General features: G+C 49.1%; 6 protein-coding genes across 6 annotated transcripts; 5 read left to right on the forward strand and 1 right to left on the reverse strand.

The window, feature by feature from the left end:
• The first annotated feature begins 7,492 nt into the window (after positions 1-7,492).
• On the forward strand, positions 7,493-9,110 carry IWZ02DRAFT_443110 (uncharacterized protein). Its single transcript, XM_066767002.1, has 2 exons — positions 7,493-8,236; positions 8,311-9,110. Exons 1-2 carry the CDS (start codon positions 7,912-7,914, stop codon positions 8,799-8,801), a joined length of 816 nt encoding a protein of 271 aa, XP_066626506.1. The 5' UTR covers positions 7,493-7,911; the 3' UTR covers positions 8,802-9,110.
• IWZ02DRAFT_473573 (uncharacterized protein) lies at positions 9,111-10,543 on the reverse strand. The gene is made up of 4 exons (XM_066768988.1): positions 10,049-10,543; positions 9,865-10,005; positions 9,390-9,753; positions 9,111-9,330 (listed from the first exon to the last, which is right to left on the reverse strand). Exons 1-4 carry the CDS (start codon positions 10,256-10,258, stop codon positions 9,290-9,292), a joined length of 756 nt encoding a protein of 251 aa, XP_066626507.1. The 5' UTR covers positions 10,259-10,543; the 3' UTR covers positions 9,111-9,289.
• A 594-nt stretch (positions 10,544-11,137) lies between these two features.
• IWZ02DRAFT_355703 (uncharacterized protein) lies at positions 11,138-11,470 on the forward strand (the record flags this gene model as incomplete). The annotated part of the gene is made up of 2 exons (XM_066764294.1): positions 11,138-11,300; positions 11,364-11,470. Coding segments are annotated over 2 exons (270 nt in total), but the record flags the coding sequence as incomplete, so codon positions are not given.
• Positions 11,471-12,191: 721 nt separating this feature from the next.
• IWZ02DRAFT_142080 (acyl-CoA dehydrogenase) lies at positions 12,192-14,373 on the forward strand. The gene is made up of 6 exons (XM_066761773.1): positions 12,192-13,051; positions 13,108-13,110; positions 13,157-13,295; positions 13,352-13,796; positions 13,888-14,041; positions 14,100-14,373. The coding sequence occupies exons 1-6, from the start codon at positions 12,425-12,427 to the stop codon at positions 14,280-14,282; spliced, it is 1,551 nt and encodes a 516-aa protein (XP_066626509.1). The 5' UTR covers positions 12,192-12,424; the 3' UTR covers positions 14,283-14,373.
• Positions 14,374-15,287: 914 nt separating this feature from the next.
• On the forward strand, positions 15,288-16,619 carry IWZ02DRAFT_443116 (AN1-type zinc finger protein-like protein). The gene is made up of 2 exons (XM_066767003.1): positions 15,288-15,776; positions 15,841-16,619. The coding sequence occupies exons 1-2, from the start codon at positions 15,680-15,682 to the stop codon at positions 16,254-16,256; spliced, it is 513 nt and encodes a 170-aa protein (XP_066626510.1). The 5' UTR covers positions 15,288-15,679; the 3' UTR covers positions 16,257-16,619.
• Positions 16,620-18,557: 1,938 nt separating this feature from the next.
• IWZ02DRAFT_142207 (uncharacterized protein) lies at positions 18,558-19,762 on the forward strand. Its single transcript, XM_066761776.1, has one exon. The coding sequence runs from the start codon at positions 18,825-18,827 to the stop codon at positions 19,434-19,436; it is 612 nt and encodes a 203-aa protein (XP_066626511.1). The 5' UTR covers positions 18,558-18,824; the 3' UTR covers positions 19,437-19,762.
• The last annotated feature ends 4,264 nt before the right edge of the window (positions 19,763-24,026 follow it).

Here is a 24,026-nt window from a genome sequence, read left to right on the forward strand (position 1 = left end):
TAGTTAAAGGGAGTCTATATGCTTTATTATTAGCTTAAGCTCTACGGGTAGGCGTACTAGAGGGCAGGCATACTAGAGGGCAGGTATACGGCTAGGTACTCTAGTATTATATTATTATCTATAACCTCTTATCTACCTCTCCTCTATAACTATTACCTTTCCTTATCCTCCTCTACTACTACTACTACTACTACTACTAATAATAATAATAATAATAATAACATGCCCGCTTACCGCTCTACTTACCCCTTATACTATGCGCGTCTTACCTACCTTACCCTCCCCCCTCTCCTATAGGCTTTAGCCTAATATGATAGAGTACTCTTATTCCGTTATAGTAGTATATAGCCCCGGCCTACTACCTCTACTAACTTTAGTTAGGTTAGTAAGGAGGATATTCCTCATCTTATTAGCCGCTTTAACTAAGGTTAGCTTAGGTCTAGCCGTGTATACCTACCCGTTATTACGTACGTATAGACTATTTAGAGATTTAGTTTAACTTACTAAACTATATCATAATAGGCTACTACTACTATAGTAGTAGTAGTAGTAGTAAAACGTAGCCTTACTTACATTATTACCCGCCTACTTACCGTAAGCTAAACTAAACTCTACTACCTTATATATAGACTAACCTCTAGTATAAGTAGCCTACCTATACTACCTAGTAAGTAGTAGTAGTAATAGTAGTAGCCGTTATCGCCGCTACTACTATAGTTTAGTAGTTTACTATTACTACCGTTATCTATATAAGTAATTAGTCTAACTCTAGGAACTTAAACACCTTAAGACTAACCTTATATAGTAGCTCTCTACTACCCCCCCTATGCTTACCCTTACCGCCTATGCCGCTATCACCCTCTATATAAGTAATTAGTCTAACTCTAGGGACTTAAACACCTTAAAGACTAACCTTAGATAGTAGCTCCCTACTACCCCCCCTATACTTACGCTTACCCTTACTACCTATACCACCATTATCACCCTCTATATAAGTAATTAGTCTAACTCTAGGGACTTAAATACCTTAAAGACTAACCTTAGATAGTAGCTCCCTACTGCCCCCCCTATACTTATACTTACCCTTACTACCTACGCTACCGTTATTACCCTCTATGTAAGTAATTAGTCTAACTCTAGGGACTTAAATACCTTAAAAACTAACCTTAGATAGTAGCTCCCTACTACCCCTCCTACTACTATGCTTACTCTACTCCTTCCTACCCCTACTCCTTCCCCCTCCTAGCCCTTACTTACTACTACTACTAACCCTATTACTATAGGTCTATATACTATAGTATTATTTAATAGTAATGCTAATAGGTATAGTATAGAACCCCGTTAGTATTACTTCTACCTCTTACCCTTAGGGCCTTACTAGTAGCTATAGCTACTAAGTAAGTATAAACTATCTAGGATATAGGTATAGAAAGACTAACATACTATAGGAATAATAATACTCCGGCTCCTACTAGCCTAACGGCTAGGGATAATATTAGGGAGTAGTTAGTAGAGCTTACCTACTAGTAAATTACCTATAGCTAAGCCTACTACCCCTTTAACTTCTTTTAGCCTAGTTAGGTTACGGGGCTCTATACTACCTAGGACTATAATATATAGTAGTTAGCTAGCTTAGCTACCTTAGAGACCCCTAAGTCTAAGTAATAGGAGGCGTAAGGTAATAGGATAGTTACTAACTATTAGTACTAGGTTAGCTATATCTCCTATATTATAGAGACTTAGGCGGGTATAGAGAGACTTAGTAATACCCGGTGCTAGCCCTACTAAGACGCTAGCTATAAATGTTAGGTTTACTAGTAGGAGGCTATTAATAAGATTAGTAAGACTAGTAAAGCTTACGCGCACTACCGTAATAAAATCCGGAAGTATCCTCTAGTCTACTAGAAGAAGGAGTCGGTACTATATAAGCGGAAGTAGCCCCCGTCCCTATATTCTAGTTATCGTCCCCTTAAGCCTAAGGGGCCCCCTAGTAGTCTACTACTAGGAGTAGGAGGGTCTAGTATTACGGTATAGCTAGTTAGTTAGGGTGTTAGTCTAGTTATTTAGTATTTAGGTTTAGTATTATTTAGTTTAGGTGCTAGGTTAGGACGCCTATAGTTTTTTTTCTCTCTCCTCTCCGGTTTTTTTTATACTATAAAGTACTATACGTCCTATTATAATTATATTTCTAGTAGCTATAATCTAAGTCCTATCTTATAATATAGCTCACGCTATATAAGCCGTTTATAGTAGCTAGCGTTATTTATACCGCTTACGTATTAAATCCTATAGGTTCTATTTAGCTCCTAGGGTTAATAGGGTTAATAGGGTTCCTAGGGTTAGTTAAGTTTATAGGGTAGCCTAAGTTACTAAAGAGAATAGCTCTATAACTAATTAAATAGTAAATAGAAGGGGGGGTTTCGTTATATATAGCTAGTATATTAGATCCTAAGTGCCCTAATTAAATCTTAGGGTTAATAGGGTTAATTAAGATGATAGGATCGCCTAAGTTAATTAAGAGGTTAGCTTTATAGCTAGTTAAATAGTAAAAAGGGAGGAGATCGCGTTATATATAACTAGTACTATTTATACTATTTATATAATAGATCCTATAAGCCCTAACTAGATCCTAGGGTTAAAAGAGTTAATTAGGTTGCCTAGGCTATCTAGGATAGGTATATTACGGCCGCTTACATCTTATAAGGCCTAAGAGATGGTATTAAGTCTTACTCTAAGAATTATAAGGTGCTTATCGGCTATCTTAGCTATATTATTATTAGACTAGATATTCGCTTTATAATCCTATTAGATAAACCTCTTAACCTACTATCCTTAAAACGGATATCTACCCTACCCTCCTAAGCGATCCCTTTTTCCCTTATCTCTTTAATAATACTACTATATAAGTAGAGTTATTACTCCTATATTATCTTATCTAGTAGATACCTTAGGTAGTTAATCTACTTATATCATTTAAATAATTAATCTTCTATGATACTCTTATCGTGCTTCATCCCCTAAACGCTACTCTAAATAATATAGGAAAAGAGACTAAGCCTACTACCTACACCGGCCTAGTAATAGGGATAGGAGTCCGAAACTCCTTATTCTTACTATTATTATTATTTTTATTCTTACCGTCGCCGTTATCGCCGTCATTATCGTTATTATCGTTATTATCGTTATCGTTATTATCGTTATTATCGTTATTATTATCGTTATCCTCCTCCTTAACGATACTACTACTAATAATAATTACCCTAACTCGGTTCTCTATATAATTACTAATCGGTAGCCTAGATCCTATCTAATAGGAGTTACTTCCGTTACTATTATCCTAGGGAGCCCCTAGCCTATTATCTAGCTATATATACGCCCTACTAGCTATCCTATAGTTTATATAATCCCTACTAAAAAGGTAACCTAGGTTTTCTAGGTCCTTAATAATAGTATAGGGTAGTATCCCTAGGCATTACTAATAGGTCTAATATAGGATAGCCTTAATTACGAGATATAAGGCGTAGAAATAAAAATAGGCTGTTTAGTTAAATAATTAGAGGATAAGGGGGTGCTATTAGCTAGCTATAGTAACTACGCGCATTTAAAGCTCGCGGATAGAACGTAACATCTAACCTATTAGAAGAGAAGAGTATTTAATCGTGAATAGCGCATGATCTAGAGTTCTACTAGCGCGCTTAATTACGATATAGATGGCTTAGACGTTATAAATGCTCTAACTAAGGCCTCGTATTAGAATACTAACGGCATAGACGACCTAATAGAACTAGGGAAAAACCTTAGCCGGCCTATTTTAGAGTTCGATAATAAATTAAGGAATAAAGTCTTAATCTAGGATAAGCGGCATCTTATATAGTTTTATAGTATTTACTAGAAAGGGGATAGGAGTAGGGTTAGTTATAGTATTAGAAGACGAAGAGATAAGTAAAGTTAAGAAATAGGATAAGAGACGAGTTTTAAATACGCTAGAGTGCTAGATCGTTAATTAAGGTTAATTTATTAGTACTAGATAAAGTAGGATAGAGTCTCTAGCGCTTTAGTCTACCTATCTACGGGCATATTATAACATAGCCTTTATAAGATTAGTTAGTAGGGTTAATAGGGTCTTTAGGATTTATAGGGTCGTAAGGGTTTATAGGGACCCTAGCTTTCTACTATTCCTATTCCTTATTTAGTATAGTAAGTAAGTTAATTACTAGATCATTAATCGCATTAAGCTATTTATTACTATTATTAATAAATCCCTTAATCTTAATCTCATCTAGGTATATATTACTATTATTAATAAACTCTTTAAATCCTCCTATATCTACACCCTATTATAGTAGTATAGGATATATAATTTAAGCATAACACTCACCTTATCTTATATAGAGCTTATTAAATTACTTAACTTATTAGTTAAGATATATTAAGCCGGCTATCCGAATATCCTTAGAATTAAAGGGTTTCTTACTAACTAGGTCTAGGTAGCTCCTTTACTAAATGAGATAGAAAGAGTAGAGAGATTTTACGAGATTAAATATATTATAGAGCGCTAATTTCCTTATATAGTAACCGGATATCTCTTTACTAAAAGCTCCTTTAAGCTATAAGTGTAGTAATTAGACCTATATATTTAATAGATAGATTCGATTAAGTGTCTCCTCCTCGTTATGGGTAGAATTTTTAAAGTTCCTTATCTTAAGCTTCATATTAGCGTTAAGGTGTTCTAATATAAGGTTAATTAGCTTAAAGGTATTAGCTCTTCTAAGCTAGTTAATGAGCCTAGATAAGAGGATTACATCTTAGAGCTTAGGGGTATTAACATTTAATAGATTCTAGTAGAAGTATAATATCTCTTTCCCGTATCTATGCTGCCCGGAACTAAAGAATAGGATAATTTAAGGGTTAATAAGATATTATAGGAGGCTAATATTACCGTACTTAATAGTATAGTATATACTAAGGAAAATCTTAATCTCTTATAGTAGTTAATACATAGTGCGGAATCTAATATCCTAGATAGGACATCCTTAGTTATTAGTACTACTCTATGCTTACTCTATAAAGGTAGTAAGCTATATATCTTTAATAAGCTTAAGGAGTTAATTAGGTGTCATAATGCTAATAATACTAGATATAAACTCTAGTATCTAGAATTTCTTCCCTTTAAGAAGATACTCTTTACGCTATATAGCGGTATATAAGAGAGTAACTATATAGGATGTAAAGCTTTACGTAAATAGGGGCTATATTTAGTAGTATTTAGCGTTACTTCTATTAGTTTAACTATAGTTATAGGTAAGGATATTACTCTAGAGGGTATATATATTCTCTACCCCCTATTCACCCTCTAGCCCCTAATATATGCGAATAATAGTGTTAATAAGATTCATCTATATATAGAACTAAGATAATATACTAAGTAGCTATCTACGCTTATTATACGCCTATATTACGGCCTCCTACTTACCTTTAATAGTTTAAATATGTTACGCGGTAAGCTAATCACCGTATGTAAGGTATAGTCGCTTAGTAAAGTCGTTTAGTTTACCTAGGGAGTTCTTAAGTCCTAGCTACCGTAGGAAGATATTCTTATATACCCTATAGGTCCTAGTAATTAACCCTTTATTATAGTTAATCATTCTAAGCTATATAAAGTCTATCTTATAGGGCTATAGGCGCTTAACCTCTAGTACGGTTAGGAGGATGCTATCTATGTCATTCCTATATACCTTCTTAATACCTAACCTATAGATCCTTTATACTATATTAATAATTAGGAACCTAGTTAATATAAGGCCTAGTCCGTTTTCCTCTCTACTAAATATAGTAGGGGATTTAAGAATATCTTTAAGGTTAAGGGGGATAGATAGATTATGTATATCCTAGCGTAATCTATCATCTAGTATGTATAGATAATTAATAATGGCGGCTATTATCTTTAAGCGCATTTTTATCATATTACTAAGAACCTTATTGCGCTTTAAGTCTTAGTAGTTAAAATTATCATATATAATGATAATCTAAAGGGATTTTATAAGCTACTTTAGGTAGTCCTACTTAAATTATTAGTAGGAAGTCATTTTATCCTAATTTTTAGTTAGCTCTTAGGGTTTATAGGGTTTATAGGGTGTATAGGGTTTATAGGGTATATAGGGTATATAGGGTCTATAGGGTTTCTATAGTCTATAGGGTCTATAGATATTATTACCTTACTATATAGAGTAACCTAATCTAAGGCCCTTTTTAATATATAATATAATGGACTAATACTAAGGCCGTAAAGGACTAAGATAACTTACTACTTTATTCTAGACCTAAGAAGATATATACTAAGCGCTATTAAGAGGAAGTTTAACCTCTATCTATACCGTCTATAGCACACTATACTTATAATTATAAATATCTACTTACGTCTTTTCTATTCACTACGCTCCGCCATACTCTAGGATACTCTTACCTTCATGTAACTCTCCTAATAGCTCTAGTAGTTCTAAAGAACTCTTAAAAGTATATTATACTAAGTAGGTGCCTTACTCTAGATTATAGTATAAGTACTAGCTAAGTTAAGAGATATAATTTCTCTATACTCTATGTTAAGGTTAATCTTATTAAAATATAGGCTGCGGCTACGGATAAGGTAATTAAGCTTATACTTAAAGGAGTCTAGAGTATAGTCTTAGAATACTAGATAATTTAAGGCGGTACGTAATATACTCTATTACTATAATAGTAAGGCGTAACGCCTATAGCCTACTTTAATATTATTAGATACCTAAGCCGTAAGTAACTACTTAAAACTAAGGTAGTAATACTTTATTACTTCTACTACTTTAAGAAGCTTATCCTTCCTCCTAATATTTTTATTTAACTAGATATTATCCCTATTATAGGCTTTATTATAGTCCTATACGTCTTTATCTACTAGACTTAATTCTAGTCTATCTTATAATCTATCCTCTAAAATATCCTCTACGTTATCCTTATTAAACTCCTTATTAGAACTATTATTACCCTCCTCTTTACTATTAGAGTCGTTATCCGTATCATTATGATTAGGGTTTATTATCTAGTTTATATATGATTCTCCTAGCATCTTAAGGTACTACTCTATGCGTTTAAGGGGGCTAGTCTTAATTTTAGTAAGGGGGCTTAATAGAGGCGGAGTACTATTAGCATCTTAATAATAACGTTAAGAGATAGGAGTACTTAGATACATTCCTATATAGTAATAAAATAGGGCTTTTAATTATAGGTAGTCTTAAGGCGATCTAATGTTATTAGGTACGTAATATATAGCTTTAAATAAAGTTATTATAGCGTTAAAGACATCTCTTATATAAAATAGGCTAAGTTACTCTTAGACCCTCTTTAAGGTTTACGCTACGTGTAACATGATTAGTCCTTAGGGTCTTTAGGGATCTGAGCGCCACTTACTAGTCCTAATTTAGATAGCGCAAACCGGAACAAAGAGGGTCTGACTTGTGAGATAAGGCCGACCTCATTTTGGCGCTTGATCTCCGGCCCCGTGGTCCGATCAGACTGCACGACTGGCAGAACAACTGACGGGACCTCCGTCTATCCTCGGCCATTTACTCTGCTTCCAAGACCTCATACCACAGTCAGGTCGATCAGAGCCTCTCCGTCACCCATACCTAAAGCTACATGCCCCAGGCCTCAAAATGCACTTATCATGGCTTGTCGCGACAACTTTCACCCGACTTTACCGTCAATTCTGGGGCAAAAGTTCCTCCTTTCAATCACGCTCAGAATGCCATTTGGCGGCTAACGCACCAGTAAGCTGTTCGGCTGAACATGGGCTTTATTCCTTCGCATGCTCGCGCAAAAGCTCGCTTGATGCCCTCCCTCCATTCGCGTTTGCGGCGCAGAAGCGTTCAGAGCGCTTAGATGTGCATCAAATACAACATGGAGTCCTTGAGGAACACTCACATCTCTGTGTACCAGGTCATCAAGTTGGTCCGTTGGTTTTCTGTTGTTTCGTTCATCATGGGCTCATATCGCTCACGTGTTCGCCCTCTCGTGGGTCCTTCCATTCTACTCGTCCTTATCTCTCTCTTTGCCTGCCATGTGGCCTCGGAGAACTCCAACTACTTCTCTTTTCCTCTTCTCGCTGCTTCAATCCCCACTGTCCACAATGGTGACACGGTCAATGTGACATGGAAATCGAACACTGCACAAGCAAGCTTGAACCATTGGTGCAATCAGATTCTGCGTAAGTTTGTACCCCTGCAGCCAGAGATCCGAGGTCAAAGTGTTCAACGGCTTACCGCAAGCGTAAACCTTCAGTGGAAGGAATCGACGGCCTTTCTGGTGATGGCCATCACGTCTTCACCATCAAAACCAGCTGGACTAGCCCGTGTCACTTTCAATACGTCAACTCCGCAGACGTGAGCGATTACGTTGACAGCGGCGCTCTCGAAGTCACGAACCAGAAGGCGACGCCTGCTGTGACATGGGTCCCTAGCGCCATCGGAACAGCCTGCGGTCTGCAGACAGCAACGAGCACACTGAGTGCCGGCCAAAAAGTGACGGCAACAATGACCATCTACTCAGTCGTTACGGCGTCAGCAAGCATCAATCAAAAGCACGCACTGTCAGTCCGGGGTGCAGGAATCGGGATCGGAATCGCTGTTGGCGCCGCCGGCGTCGGTCTGATGACGGCAGTGGTCTGGATGCTGATGCGCAGGCGACAAAGGCAGCAGCAACAGCAACTTATTCAACTGGATGAGCAAGCAAGCCGGAGGATATCAAAAGCCCCTTTTATGGCTTCGAGCTGAACGACAGTGCCGTTCCCATGGAGCTGGATCCGAGTCGCAGGCCGGCAGAAATGTCGTCGACGCCTAAAGTCAGACAGCAATCGCGGACAGGGTCTGGGAATTTCTTCTAGCATCGCAGACAAGGACTGGGATCGCTGGATGGCGTATTCACTTGTAATGGACGTGGGACTTGTAAGAAGCAAGTGTATGAAGAGTGTCTTACTCAAAGCGCGACCTGTAGAAATGACCAAGACATGAAAGCGATAATCAAGACCTTTTGAGCGCAACATGAATGCTTCTTCGTCCTCGATGCGAACAAGCCTAGACTGGGTAGTAAGCTGGTAGAAACGACTTCCACACCGAAGCTTAAGAGACCAGCGCAGACAGGATCAAGTGCTTTCTTTGACTATGGAAACCCACGTGCTGTAGAAATCTTAGAAATTTGGGCAAAACGGTTTCTTGTCACTAGAATAGTCAACGAAATGCACACGCCTCACCATTTCAAGCATTCACTCCATATTCAAACACCAAGCGACCAAATTCACGCCACCTTCGGCAGTTTCGAAGAGCAGCGACAGCGGCATAAATCTCCTCCTCAGCTGCACTCACTCCTTGGAGGCACCAACGGCGATCTTACAGTAGCGTGGTCGAGATCTCCGCAGCCGACAAGGACGTGCTTCAAGGGGACGGTACCCTCCATATGTGAGCCGCCCTGGTAGTAGACAGCCTTGGTCAGGGGCAACAACTGGTCGTGGATTTGGCGAGCGCGCTTGTAGTCTCTGCCCTTGCCGGCTTCGATGAGCTGGAGGAGCTCCTCGGGCGCAATGTTGCCGTATCCGACGCGCATGCCGTCGACTTCGAATGCCTTGTGCTGGAGGTATTCGTCATGGCAGGTTAGTATGGGGACGTTGGGACGCTCCTTGCGGAACAGAGGGATCTCCGTATCCCAACGTCTCACATTTCGAACGCCGTTCTTCGTGGCAGTAACGCCGAGGAGTGCGGCAATATCGAGAAGGGTTTGCAGGCTTTAGTTGGCCTTCGTGCTGTCGGGATATTGTAAGAGAATAAGGGGGAGCTTGGAGACCTCATAAACAGTCTTGTAACGGTCCTGGGGAGCACCAGGTTGGTAACCGAAGCGAAGCCAGCCGTGAGATGGGTAGAGAAGACCAGCTTGAGCACCGGCCTCCTTTGCGCGCTTCGCCTCGTAGGCGGCGACTTCGGTGCCCTCGCCGGTTGATGCCGGCGATGATGGGAATGCGGTTGTCGACGGACTTGACAAAGGCCTCTATGACTTGGACCTGCTCGTCTTGGGTGAGGAAGGTTCCCTCGCCGGCGTGGCCGAGGACGACTAGGCCCTTGACGCCGTTGATGCTGCCGAGCCAGGATCCAAGGCGCTGGATGGCGTTGAAGTCAACCCTACCATCCTTGGTGAAAAGGGTGATAGGCCCGGGAATGAGGCCCTTGAGATCGAAAGACATGGTAGATGTTGTGGAAGTGGATGCTTCCAATTATGCGTTGAGCCTGGAGAGAAGTCGAGTGCGTGATATTCAATGTTCAGCGTGGGGATAGGAATGCTTCTCATAAGTCAAATATTGTTGGCGGTTTGCTTTTTTCGCGCCTCCGAATCTGAAGTTCGCGACAAGTTTGGAGGCTAAAATCCCCAGTCCAGGTGGGGAGATATCCGGTTTCCCTCGGATTTCGACAAGGTTGAAGGGGATTCAGTAGCAATTTTGAGGAGAAAATGGGCGACCTGATTGACCCGGTCCGAATCCGAATTTTGATATCCGAAAGCATTTTGGATTAGCGGATTATGGCAATGACCACCGTAGCCGTGTCACTGAAGGATTCTGTGCGAGGCTGGCTTTCCTCGTCGTCAGCTTAATGATTCGTCTTGATGCACTGGACCTACATTGATATCCAGGTATTTATCCCGGCTTTTGGACATGTCCTCCGCGAAGAAGCTTGTTTCTCCGCATCCCCACGAATTCCCCAGAAATCAGGGGCAACTGGATATCGGGCCACCAAAAAAAGATCAAATGGTCTCAACTCTTCACATCAAGATATAAATGTCTTGGAATAGTTGAATCCAACCCACTCGGGCCGCAGTTCAACACTCATGCAAAATATTTGACACCCTAGGAAATATGACTGGCTCGTCGAAATCAACAGATGGTGAGAACTGTCACGACAAGTAGATTGATTATTCCTTCAAACAGACTGCCGCCCCTCATGGCATCACCGAGGAGGATTTCGACTTTGTCAACAACTTCCCGGATGAAAAGAGGAGGATGATACTCAGGAAGGTTGACTTACGGGATGACCCCTTCTGGAAAGAGATGAGAACTGACCTGTAACAGCTACGATTGATGCCCATGCTGAGTCTCCTATATCTCGTCGCCTACATCGACAAGACCAACATAGGCAATGCAAAAATCGAGAGCGTGACCGAGGACCGGCATCTCAAAGATATGGAATGCAACATCGTCGTCGCCATCTTCTTCATCCCCTTCATCCTTTGCGGTAGATTTCGCACTCGAATGCTCTTTGTCCTGAAGCACTGCTGACAGCCCCTGTCTGTGACAGAAGTTCCATCCAACATGATCCTGTACACATTTCCTCGACCGTCACTCTCCATCGGCTCCATCGTCTTCGTCTGGGGCACCATCATGGCATTCACCAGCATCGTGCAAAAAAAAAAAAAAAAAAAAAAAAAACTATGGCGGGGCTTTTGGCAATCAGATTCCTGCTCGGAATCTTCGAGGTCGGATTCTTGCCCGGGGCGATTTTGATTATCTCAAACTGGTACCTTACCGAACGAGACGCAATCCAGCATAGCGTTGCTGTACACTTCAGCTGCCACCGGAGGAGCGTTGTCCGGCCTGTTTTGGCTTGCGGTTCTAGAAATAATTGTTAGCAAATGTAAGAAATATCCATGCATCCCACACAAGCAGACACGAAAAGGGAAAAGCACTCCATACGCCATCCATCCATCCATCCATCCATCAGCTCCCTCCGCCAGCAGCCGCATTATTCCTCTCTCGCTCGGGTTCTCCTCGCACCAGGAATGCGTGGCAAGTGTTCCACGCGCGCCTTCACATGGCGTGATTCAAAAGAGGAAAAAAATCGAAAAGAAAATGCAACGAACGAAAAAAAAAAAGGAAGGAAACCGTTTAACTAAACGCCGCAACGCAACTCTTGCGACGCGTGAATATTGTTGCAAAAAGCAAGGCGGTCGGAGCGTTGTCGTTGGCCGCCGGTTTTCCCCTCGTCGGCCCAAAACAGCAAGCCTCGGCTACACGCGGTGGACTGGGGGGCGCAGGTCAGGGAAGGGACTTTCCCCACCCCGCAGCGAGCGCGCGAGCGAGCCACAGAACGGAGAGCGGGAGCTACATAGCCGGCCGGATTACTATCCACCTTTTTGGCCCAATGGCGCCGCGCGCGATGTAAATAAGACGGCGGGGACTCGCGCCGTGGGTGGAATGTTCCCAACTCCCACCATTGCGACTGAGAGCAGTTCAGCGAGCGCTGCGATTTTCTTGCGAGAAGCTGCTGCTCCCCCTGCCATCGACTGAACGGCACGCCCAACGAGTCTACCACGTACCAGTGGCCTCGGCACCAACCCAACCACCCAACAGCGCACCGCCATGGCACCCGCAACGCCCAACGCAACACACACGCGCGCCGCCGTGCGCACGCACGATAAGCCATCGGACCTCTGGACCATCATCGACCATCGGGTCTACGACCTTAGCGACTTCGCCGACGAGCACCCCGGCGGCTCAGTCGTGCTGCAGCAAATCGCAGGCACGGACGCGACGACGGCCTTCTACAATTTGCACCGGCACGAAGTGCTGTCGCAATTCGGCGAGCTGTGCATCGGCACCGTCGAGGGCGAGACGCCCGAGGTTGTTGAGCTGGGCGTGGGCGATGTTAGCCCCGTGCCGTATGCTGAGCCCATGTGGCTGCGGCCTACGTTCTATTCGCCGTATTATGGTGAGAGCCATAGGCGGCTGCGCAGGGCGGCGCGCGAGTTTATTGAGCGTTGGGTCAAGCCCGAGGCCCAGGCGTGTGAGGCCAATGGGAAGCATATTAGCCAGGAGTTGATTGACCGCATGGCGGAGACGAATGTGTTGGCGATGCGCTTGGGACCGGGGCGACATTTGCATGGGCGGAAGTTGTTGGATGGCGCAGTTGAGGGTGACAAGTTTGATTATTTTCATGACTTGATCATGACGCAGGAGATGGTGAGGAACAACGCAAGAGGTTTCCAGGTATGGCTCCGTTTGTCGATGCTTTGAATACTCGAGGCGAGAGCTGACTCGCATAGGATGTACAACGCCCTGCTGATTTTGTCGAGTGAGTGCTAATGTGATTAGGGCAACATGGCCGGCCTGGTGATTGGATTGACGGCCGTAAAAGAGTGGGCGAGGGACAAGGAATTGAGGGACAGAGTGACCGAGGAATGCCTGACGGGAAAGAAGAAGATTTGCCTGGCCATTACCGAGGCTTTTGCTGGTTGGTCGCATCACCCAACAGGTATTCCCGTGAAGCCAACCTGACGTGTAGCGCAGGCAGCGATGTGTCTGGGATCCGGACGACGGCCACCAAGACTCCCGACGGCAAGCACTACATCATTAGCGGGACCAAGAAGTGGATAACCAACGGCATGTTCAGCGACTATTTCGTCGTGGGCTGCCGGACAGAAAAGGGCTTTTCAGTCATTCTCGTCGAAAAGGGCGACGGTGTCGACACCAAGCCGATCAAGACGTCGTACTCGAGCACGGCGGCCACAACATTCATCGAGTTTGACAATGTCAAGGTGCCCGTGAACCATCTGCTTGGCGAGGAGCACAAGGGCTTCAAGGTCATCGTCTCCAATTTCAACCACGAGCGATGGAGCATGGCGGCCGCGGCGCTGCGCTTCAGCCGAACCATTGTCGAAGAGTGTCTCAAGTGGTCGAACCAGCGCATCGTCTTTGGCAAGAAGCTTGCCGACCAGCCCGTGATTCGGCAAAAGTGTGACAGCCCCATCTTTTCTCCTTTGCTTTTTCAGCCTTTGCTTTTCTTTTACTCCCTCCGAGCTCCTTGTGGCTGACACCGAGTATAGGCTCGCCAAAATGATTGCTCTGGTCGAAAGCGGCCAGGCATGGTTGGAGCAAATCACATATCAAATGTGCCAAATGAGCTACGAGGAGCAATCCAGGCACCTTGGCGGCCCGATTTCCTTGCTCAAGGTATTTGCGACGCGGACGACGCACGAGGTACGAAACGAAGTTGAATGGGTAAAGTCGGGTGGTCCGCTAACGACTTCATCTCCAGGTCGCCGACGAAGCACAGGGTATGTTTGGCGGTAGGGGACTGACTCAATCGGGAATGGGAAAGCTTGTGGAACAATTTGCGCGAACGCAAAAGTTCGACGCCATTTTGGGTGGTACAGAGGAGATCTTGGCCGACTTGGGGGTGCGGCAGGCGCTGAAGGAGATGCCAAAGGCCATGCTTTAGGCTGGGGACGCGACAGATTTCAAAGTTGCGAAATATTGACAGATGCTAAGATGATTGTGCTCCCGTGACGGTCCAATGCGTTGCACGGCAAGACTTGGGCATCATGTGTCCAAGAGGGGGGTGATGGGAGTTTGTGGCACAACCATGGTTGGAAGGAAAATCAGGTGAAGGTGATGCAGAAATGGAGGTTAGCGGACGAAAAAGGTTCGCGCAACGTCCCTGCATGGGGCGGTCTCGCAACGGCTGCGTCAAGCGGAGGGTGGTACCGATGGGAAGTCGGGTCGGCGAGATGGCGGACAGTGGTGGTGGAGTGGTCTGGATACGTCCGTTGCGGGCGCCTCAGGAGGCACATGGCAGGAAGAAGTGCCTGTACGTACATGGATTCCAGCGACGTCAGCGCCAAGGTGGGACAAGTGTGGGTGGCAGAATGAGGAACGGTAGCTATGCGTGTCGCGCATTAGGTTGCATGAGGCGGACCCGGTTCCAAAAAGTGTGCAGGGCGTGTGACGGAGGGAGAAGAGGTTCCTGGAGATGGGGTGAGCTGGGGCAGACAGCAGGAGGACGGGACCTTTTTGAAGATGGACAGGAGGAGGTGTGGTGCAGGTACGACGGGCCCGAAGGTGGTGTGGGTGGTGGCTTTGGCCGTGGCTCTGGCAGCATCGAGGCCAGGGCGGCGGCCCGGCGGCGCAGCCCTGGGCGCAGTAAGAGCCTCAGGCATTGGATTCGCGTCGACAACGTCCCGGAGTGCATTTCTGGCCTGGTGATCGTCGAGGGAGCTTCTGCGGCTGACACGACGTGGCCGGTCGGTAGAGAAGAGCGAAGGAGAGATCAACCAAGTGGCGGCCGACCATGGGACAGACGGCGGGCGGCAGACCAACAGATGGATGGGGATGGGCACCAACCTGACTGTCCCCAAGGTAGATACTTAGGCGGGCGGGTGTTCATGGGCGGGCCGGCAAGCTCTCCGCCTACATGCACTGTACATTGCCTGCCCTGCCCTGCCCTGCCCTGCCCTGGGCTGCGTCTGTGTCGTCTGGACGCATCATCTGGCGCCCACTCCCTGCCTGGCCTGGCCTGGCCTGGCCTTACCGCCTTGCGCTGTTCATCATCCTTCATAAGCACCCAGTCAACCCCATCCGCTGCCAACACTGTTCTGCCCTGACTGTCCTGACCCTTTCACCCTCCTGCTTAATCACCGCCAAACGCCACTACAAATACCCGCCGCCTGCCCTCCTTATCACACCTCCCTCACACCTCACACCTCACCCTTCCGCTTTCATCGACTCCCGTCTACCTACCTCGCCTCGTCTGCGCCCGACCACTGCTGCTACCCGCTGCTCTTCTCACCTCCCCTCGACTCGACGCCAACTCACCTACGAACTCTCTCGTTTGCCACCATGCGCTCCAACAGCATCTCGTCCATCTCCTCGTCCTCGTCCGCCTGGGAAACCGAAGACTCGATGCAAATCTTTGTTAAGAACGTTGCCGGCGAGAGTAGGTGCTCCCCGATGACTCCCCCCGACCTCCGCAACGTCATGCTGACCTTGACCCCCTTTAGCCTTCCCCCTCACAGTGCCCTCGAGCACGTCGATAGAAACGCTCAAGAGCCTGCTCGCCCTCCGCACCAACCTCCCCTCGACAGATCTTCGCCTGGTGCACGCTGGCAAGCACCTGACGTCAGCCGATTCGACCCTCGCCGACTACTCCATCACCCGCGACTCGACTCTGCACCTGGCGCTGCCTGTGCGGGGCGGCATGCCACCCAAGAAGATCCGCTGCAGCTACAAGGACTGCAAGGACGTAGCGCAACGCATCGTCGGTGACTGCGGCTTTTGCTCCGGTCACTTTTGCGGCCGCCACCGTCTGCTCGAGGACCACAAGTGCGAGGGTCTGGAAGACTGCAAGAAGGAGAGCCACGAGCGCAACGCCGACAAGCTCAATTCCGAGCGGACTGTCGCCATCCGCGGCATCTAAATGTTCGACAAAAACACATACAACTACGCCTCTTCTTGATACGATACGGACACGGGTTATCAACACGGGGCGTTGGGGGTCAATATGGTATCTTTGAGATTTGTTGCTTGAATCTTGCTTTTTTCGGTCGCTGTTCTTGAGCGTTTTGTTATTGTTGCAAGCGGGGTTGTTCGGCCTTGGATTGGACTACTTTCCTCTCTCTCTCTCTTTCTCTCTCTCTTCGCTCTAGCTTTCCGGCCTCTCTCCGCGTGTGCCGTAGACGGGGCGCCGGTATACTTCAAAGCAGTTGGTATGGAGACAGCCTTTTTAATAGCGCCCAAAGGCGCTTCATCATCATCATCATCATCATCATCATCATCACCACCACTATCATCACGAGAGTGTCTGAGACATGTGGAGTTTGTGTGCATATGAAAGACTTTTTGCTGTGACACAGAATGGCTGAGAGGTCGAGGGCCTGTGGCGTTCAGCCCGTGGTCGCACAGGACCGCTTGCGGAGATCAAAGCTGGAGTAATTCAGCAGAACACCATGATCGCGTTGCTCCAGCACAGCATTCGTTGACGACCAGTCGTTCGCATAATCAGTCGCCATACGGCAAAATAGACCGAAACGGTGCGATAGCGCCTCTTCTGGGTGTCAGTGTCGTGTCAGCCTGGCCGTCGTCGGGTCTCCCTTATCACCGCAGCGGAGGCAGGCCGGCCTGAACGGACCACAGTCACGCGACAAAAGCCCCCTGGTCCACGTACCGTACCACATCACTTCCTTTGCCAGCATTGGGCGAGCGAGCGGGCAAAGCAACAGCGCAGCCAATCCAGGACATATACAAAGAGGCGCCCTCATCCACGACTCGCGGCATCAATCTAGCTTTTGTCTGCTAATGATGCTGCACGATCACCGCCAACATTGCCGGCCCGTGTGGTGGAGCAATCCTACAGTACGACAGCCACCACTGCGCCCACGCGGCCGCGCCAGCTAGCTCAGCCGAAGCCAGCGACATTGCAAAAGGAAGTCCTTTTCCTTCAGATGACCACCAACCCGCGGCCAGCATGGAGCAGCAGCAAAAAACAAACGCAACAACACGCCTTATCGGTCGTTGATGGGGGTTGATGGACGTCGCCCGCCGCTGCTTGGTACCGGAGCGCTGGCGTGGCGCACGCCTGCTGGCGTCGGTGGCGCTGCAGTCGAGTCGTGCGTGCGTGCGGGCGAGCGGTGCGCTTGAGTTTGTTTGTTTGCCTTGTCTTTCTTTCTCCGTTATTCGCGTTGGCAGCTATGACGGCAGTATCGTCATTGCATTTCAGTGCCATTGACGCTGCCACTGCTGCGAGCGACCGACTCGAGATTTGCTTGCGTGCAGCAGCAGCAACGGCGATGGAGCGGCGGCGGGCAACGACTGGAAAGCAAACCGCGCTACAGGGCCCACTTCGGCCTTTCGTCATCCATCGCCAGACTCCAGTGGCCATATATGAGATCAAGCTTCGTTGGTGTTTCGACATCCTTCTCTCATTCGCGGTCCATCGCCTCGTCATCTTCCTTCGGCGCCGATACCACCACCTTCTCCTCCACTACTACCGTCGCCTCCCGGACCGTGGCAGCGGCAGCAGCATTAGCAGCAACAGCAGTGCCTGGCGCGGCGTAATCAGGCGTGGCGGAGCGTGGTGACTGTGGCTGACGCTTCCGGCGGCGCCGCTCCCATCACACTGCTGCTACGGAACGGGGCTGCATCGCTGGCTGTGTTGTGGTGGCGGGTCCGACAGGCGCAAAGGTCGTCTCACTATTCACGCGCTTCCTTCGACCTTTTGACACGGGAATGGATGCATTGGATGCGCGAGGCGGTGACGCATTCGTTCGCTTGTTCGGGAAGGCTGGCTGGCGGGCGCGCTGTCAGATGCATCATCTCATTGCCCAGCCCAGCCCAGCCCAGTCCGGCAAAACCGTTGAGATGCGTGTGGGATGGGCCATGCGTTGCCCGCGCCGTTATCGCGCACCATCGTGGCGCAATCTTGGTGATGGTGGTGGTGTGGTGTGGTGTTGACGAGTGGCTCTTGCCCTTCAGGCACCGTGGCACCACTGTCTGGTTGCCCGCTGCTCCACTCGCTCGCTCGCTCTCCGCATGGCAGAACAGCGACGAGCGACCATCAACCAACGACACCGACTCGCGTCACCAACCACGGCCATCATCTCAGTCAGTACAGCTGTAACAGCAGCAGCGGAGCATCTCTCCGCTCTCGCAGCGCCGCTGCGACCGCTGCCGCATTCCTCCCCGCCCCTGCCCTGCCCTGGCTTGTCGCCTGGATTCGCTGCCGTCATATCAGGTCAGGGTCCCCATCTGGTCCAGGTCCAGGTCCAGGTGGTCCCTTGCCCACTTCCGCCCCCCACCCCACACTCCACCCACCCTTTTTCCCGCGATAATGACGCAAGATCGTCATCATCATTCGGCCTTTTTCTTCAGGCAGTGTCGGAGTCACGATGAGTGATGTCGATGATGGCTTCGCTGCCAGGCTTACCTTGCGCTTGCTGCGGGCTTTGGTGGTTGTCGCATTACTCATGCGCGCCCGCTTGATAGGCAAATGGGTTCCGAGCGAACGGGTATCGTGTTGACGGTCCTAGAGCCTGATGAAAGTCGTAGCTTGCTCGTTGACGACGTGCTGCGGCAGGCCGTTGTTGCTTCCAGTGCCTGGCTCCTGGTCGCGGGAACGCCAGAAGATGTCATCGACGCTGGACGAATGGCAAAATTCCTTGTCTTCAATTTTCTGACTTTTCCTTTCGTCCCTCGCATCTCATTCGTCACATCCGCCGCCATACTCTCGCGCCACGTCCTCCTCTTCCGCTCGGCTCGCCGCTCCGACCCGGCTCCAAGCCTGCGATACCCCGAGGCTTCTCCACGTAGCTGGAGGCGTGCCGATAGGTACGGGTGGCATGCGAGTGATGAGTGGCAGACGAATCTCCGTATACGATGGTTGACGAACCGTGACCTCGGATGTGCCCGTCGGCGGCGACACTCGCTCGCGCTCTTCTTCACTCCTAGGAGTACACCACACGAGGTGCCCTGCTTGCCTGTCGCTGCGCTGCGCTGCTCGAATCAGACCTGCGTTACCATCAATTGCGAAAGACGCCGGCTGTGCTGGACCCTCGACTCTGCTGCAGCTGCATCCTTACAGCATGTCTGTCGTCGGCTGTGAGACGGGATTGTGGCGTCCAGTACCGGCGAACAGACCAACGGCGGGATCTTCCACCGTCCCCAACCCCAGCCCCAGCTCATCGGCCGTTCGTTCCTGGCCAGCATGGTTTATCACATCACTCTGCAGCTGCGCAGCTGGACCCATGTAATCCCTCGCTGTGGAAATCGGCAATGCATCCGGCGTCGGGAGGAGGGCGGATTGCTACTTACGGTAGTCGGGTCGATGGTGTGTTGTGATGGCGGACATGCGTGCTGATGGACCGACGGATGCAAGCGTGGGGAAATGCGAGTGGGGTGTTGGGGACGTCTGGCTGCTCGCCTTCCTTGACCTTGCCAGAGGAGGTGTGTGAGGTCCTGCTGCGGTTCTGAACACGACTGTTGCCGCCTCCGATCGCGAGCTATCGTACATGCAAGCTCGTCGTCAAGAGCGTGTGCACAGCGGCGCTTTGGCTCTCCATTCTGGTTGACGTTTGAACTCGCGTCTGAGCGCGGACGGCCTCGAGTACAGCCAAAAACTGATTCGACGAAAGAGATCGAATCCCCGTTCTTGGACTTGCGGCAACGTGGGCAACGGCACTCGTGCCCGCAGGTCTCTACTACTGCCAAATTCTGATTACGGAATATGTCCAGGAAGCACTAGGATTCCTCATCGATGAATTATCGGTTGCGACGCCTCAACTCCGCTGAGTTTCCGCGGATCGCGGCGAATGATTCTTGCCTAGATGAGCGGTCTCTGAGTATGTCAAATGGACCCGTCAACGGAGACCTGCCGAATGGATGGCGAATCAAATTTGGCTCACCGTGTTGGCAAAGGCTAGGACGGACTCGCACACCCAACATGGTCTTCACTTTGTTGACCGCGGTCAGGAATTTTTTGTCGACAAAGGTCAAATTCTTGTCGAAATGCCGACTCGGGGCTTTTTGCTCCGAATACTACCACTCTCCGTATTTGGAACTCGAAGACAGCCGTCGTCGACAGTTTGAGACCGCAGGATCTCGCGTCGTTGTTCACTGGTATCCCATAGCAGCGACCCAAGTCCGGACAAGAGAGAAAGAATTCGACGGTCGGGAGACAGCTTTCAAGGAGAACACTGGAGTTTTCCCCTTCAAAGTTGGACGCTGATTGCTGGAGCTCATGCCCCCCGTACAAGCCAGACATTTCGGATCGCAGTGTTTACTTCAAGGCCACTCGAACTTCGAATATTGTCGCCTGTGAATACAAAGCAACCCTGCGACGCGGTCGCTGCGGCAAGTCAAGTGATGTCCCCATTGAGATTGGCCTCTCATCGTCGCTTCAAATCAGTGTATCGGCGATGGGCACTGTGCCACATTGTGTGAATCCGCGGTAGGAACCAAATGCCTGGCTTGCGTTCTTGAACGCGGTACTCTGTACCCACACTCCGTCGTTACTTTGTCTCTGGCCAGGAACACATCCTCGATCGAAGACTCGGCACCGCAAATCTCAACCTGTGTAACGAAACTAGTCAGTCCTCTATCTGGAATCTTTGGCTCACGAACTGGCCAGTCCTCTTGGAGGAACTCAAATTCTTCCAACTTTTCGATGCTAACCTGATCGTTCTTCTTTCGCTCGTAAGCCTCCATCTTGATACATGCCAACTCTTGAAAGAGCAGCCTTGAAAAGGTGTGGAAATGGGGCAGTTAGAAATAGTCTTGTTGGATGGGCACCAAGACAGAATGGTGCTTCATCAGAGCACGAGTCGACGGCCGAGCAACGTGCCAATCGCAAGGGGTGAGCTGAGAAGCCAAGTGAGAGCCAACCACGGGGTCAGCAATAAGCAATCGGAGCTAACCGGTCAACCGCAGCAATGGGGCACATTTCTAGAGCAAGAGATGTTGCTCAAACAAGCTCCAACGTTCCAAAACGTCCTGCAGGCAAATTGCATCTGCGACCGGGCGCGTAGACGTATGCAAGCCGCGTAAGGTCTCCGAAACTTTTCCCGCAGACCTTTTGCCAAGCAGCAGTCACTCGGGGCTTCGTCAGCGTCTCTGAGGAGCAATCCATATTGCGAGTCGAGTCAAGACCAAAACAGGGCAAGGATTTCATCGATGGCGCTGAGGCTCTTTGCTAAGCAATGCCACCAAAATCTGCTGACTCGGGTGGTTGAAGGACCTCGAAAAAACGCGATTTTTGATTTTGTCCAAAGCTTTCGATCGGCCTGGTCGCGTCAGCATGTCAACGGTACGGCACCGAGGTCGACGACGAGAATCGATGCGCTTGCAATGTCTCGGAATTCATCAATGGCATGCGAGACTAGACAAGGACGACGAGACCTCATGCGGCCTGTCACATGCAACTTGAAAATAGCGCGACCAACGGTCTATATGACGTGCGTTATCTAAGCACTGGCGGGGGGAACTCAAGTCCCTTGGCCAGCAGACCGTTGGCTTGGCGCCAAATTTCGGCACCTGGACGAGCCGAAGACTTGGTCACGATGTTGCTGCAGCAGGCGGAGTCAAGCAACGCGGCAAGAAAAGCCACTTCTTGAGCGTGAAAGCTTCGGATCTGGGAGAGGCTCAAAGTCCGAAAAGAGCTGGGGACTGCGCGTCTAATACTCGAAAAAGAAAAAAAAGAAAAATAAAGCTGATTGGTAGCTAGTCACCCGCGGCGAAAACCCACCTGAAGACCAAATAAAGCGATTGTCGGCCCAAAACACCGATGACAGCTGAGGATCGATGGCCAGGCCCCGCCATGCGATGATGATGATGCCCTGCTCACTGGCTGCTCTGGAGCGATTTCAAATCAAGCTGGGCAAGACAAACAATCGCTTTGCTTTTGGCAGCTCGCCTCGCACTTGGCGGAGAGAACCGGAAACCCTCGGGGATGCACGCAGTTTCTAGACTGTGTTCTCATGGGATTCTACAGTGTCCTTGGTGCAGGACATGTCACTATTGTCTTGTGAAGACGAAAACTGGCCAAACACGTTCTTGATGATTGCGGGAGGGGCATCGACGTCCTCGCTCGCTGAAGGTGTTTGATGTTCGCTGTCAAATTCCAAAAATTGCAACGCGCACACGCGGCTTGGCTCAATCCGTTTGTCTGGATGTGCTGGTTTCATGCAGCACTCGGCCAAGACGTGTCGTCGGCGGGCGCAGGGTGGCTGCAGCGCCAGAAACGAACCCAAGCTGGGGGAAGAAGCGGAAGGGCGGGGTGGGATACGTTGGAGCCCTGTTCTATATCAACCCGCCAAGCTTATCAACTGCCGAAAGTGGAATCACGATCCTCGCCGCGGTGGACCGTCCGTCGACGACCCCCCAACCCGGAGCTCGGTGATCCCAGACCCGTCCCGACAGGGCTGGCCGGTATTCAGTATCCGAGGCGTAGAGGTAGCTGTGGTCGCGCTCTGCGGTAGGGGAGGAGCGCCAAGAGAGGACGGGGTTTAGGCTGTGAGGGTGAGTTGCTGCCATGCGTACACGTTTTGTATCCCGCCAAGAGAAGACCAAGGAGCTAAAACACACGAAATATCAGCTCCGGTGACACCCCAACCCTTGTAGACGTGTGCGAAACCCCAGCCTTGGGAAGCCATTCGCTGTCGGAGCGTTAAGCGGTATCAACCATGCCCTAGAATCAGCAGCTGCAAAGAAAGAACCAAACAAAAAAAAATCCCTTGCCGTCAAATCAGCAGCGGCGTAAGCGATGTTTCAAAGTCGAGGTGTTTCGTCTGGTCTTGTGCGATGCGTCCGGGGAAGGTCTGGAACTCGCGCCCAGGTCAAGACTCTATCTGACGATTTACCCAGGGCCGGTACGGGCGTCTCAGCTCCGGTGGGGTGTGGCACGCGGACGTCGTTCTCGAGTGTCGATCCTTGTTGTTGTTGAGGCGCTTTGCTCCAACGGTGATGGGTATTTTCTGGGGTACCTTCCACGACAGGCAAAGGGGCAGTGCTGGAGGCATGCAGAAGCACGCATGGCCGCACACCAGCCTTGGTTTCACCATGATGACGGCGCAAGGGCCTTGCAGCTCCTCCCACGTGCGCCGCGACGGCGGCGGCGGCACGGCGGAGCGCGGCGGCACCACGACGAGGACCGGCGGCGGGCGGTGCTGATGAATCTCACAACGAAACGACGAGGTTGGACAAGAGCTACTGTAGCAGGTGAAGGGCCGGCCGGCGAAAATGCCATATATCACTTTGGGAGGCGGTGCCGAGGCCCACCTTGAGGATTACGACAGCGGCGGGAAAGTTCCGTCCGCGTCAAGGCGAAGTGTGGTACCATGGTGGCTTATCAGCGTTGGTTGAGGATGCCGGAGAGGAAGAACAAACAACCCTTCTTCCCGACGAGCCATGGGACGCAGGCTGTTCCATTGTCGTCAAGCACATGCGGCCAGGGCCAGAAGGGAAGCACCTTTACTCGAAGCAGCCAATGTCGTCGTCGGGCGGCGCGCTGATCACCCGGGGAATAGCAGGGAGGGGCCACCGCCAAGAGATCCGGCAAATCTGTCCTCCCTCTTGGCTGCCAAGCCTCCGGCACTGCTCCCGCTCCTCCACGTCCACTTCCACTGCACCCACTAGCCCGTTGTACCAGCTGGGTGCTTCTTTCGAGTCCGTCCGCTCCCTCAATCCGTGGCTCCTCCCT

The sequence above is a fragment of the Phyllosticta citriasiana genome (genome assembly GCF_038021145.1).
Source record: "Phyllosticta citriasiana strain CBS 120426 chromosome Unknown IWZ02scaffold_2, whole genome shotgun sequence".
NCBI lineage: Eukaryota > Fungi > Ascomycota > Dothideomycetes > Botryosphaeriales > Phyllostictaceae > Phyllosticta > Phyllosticta citriasiana.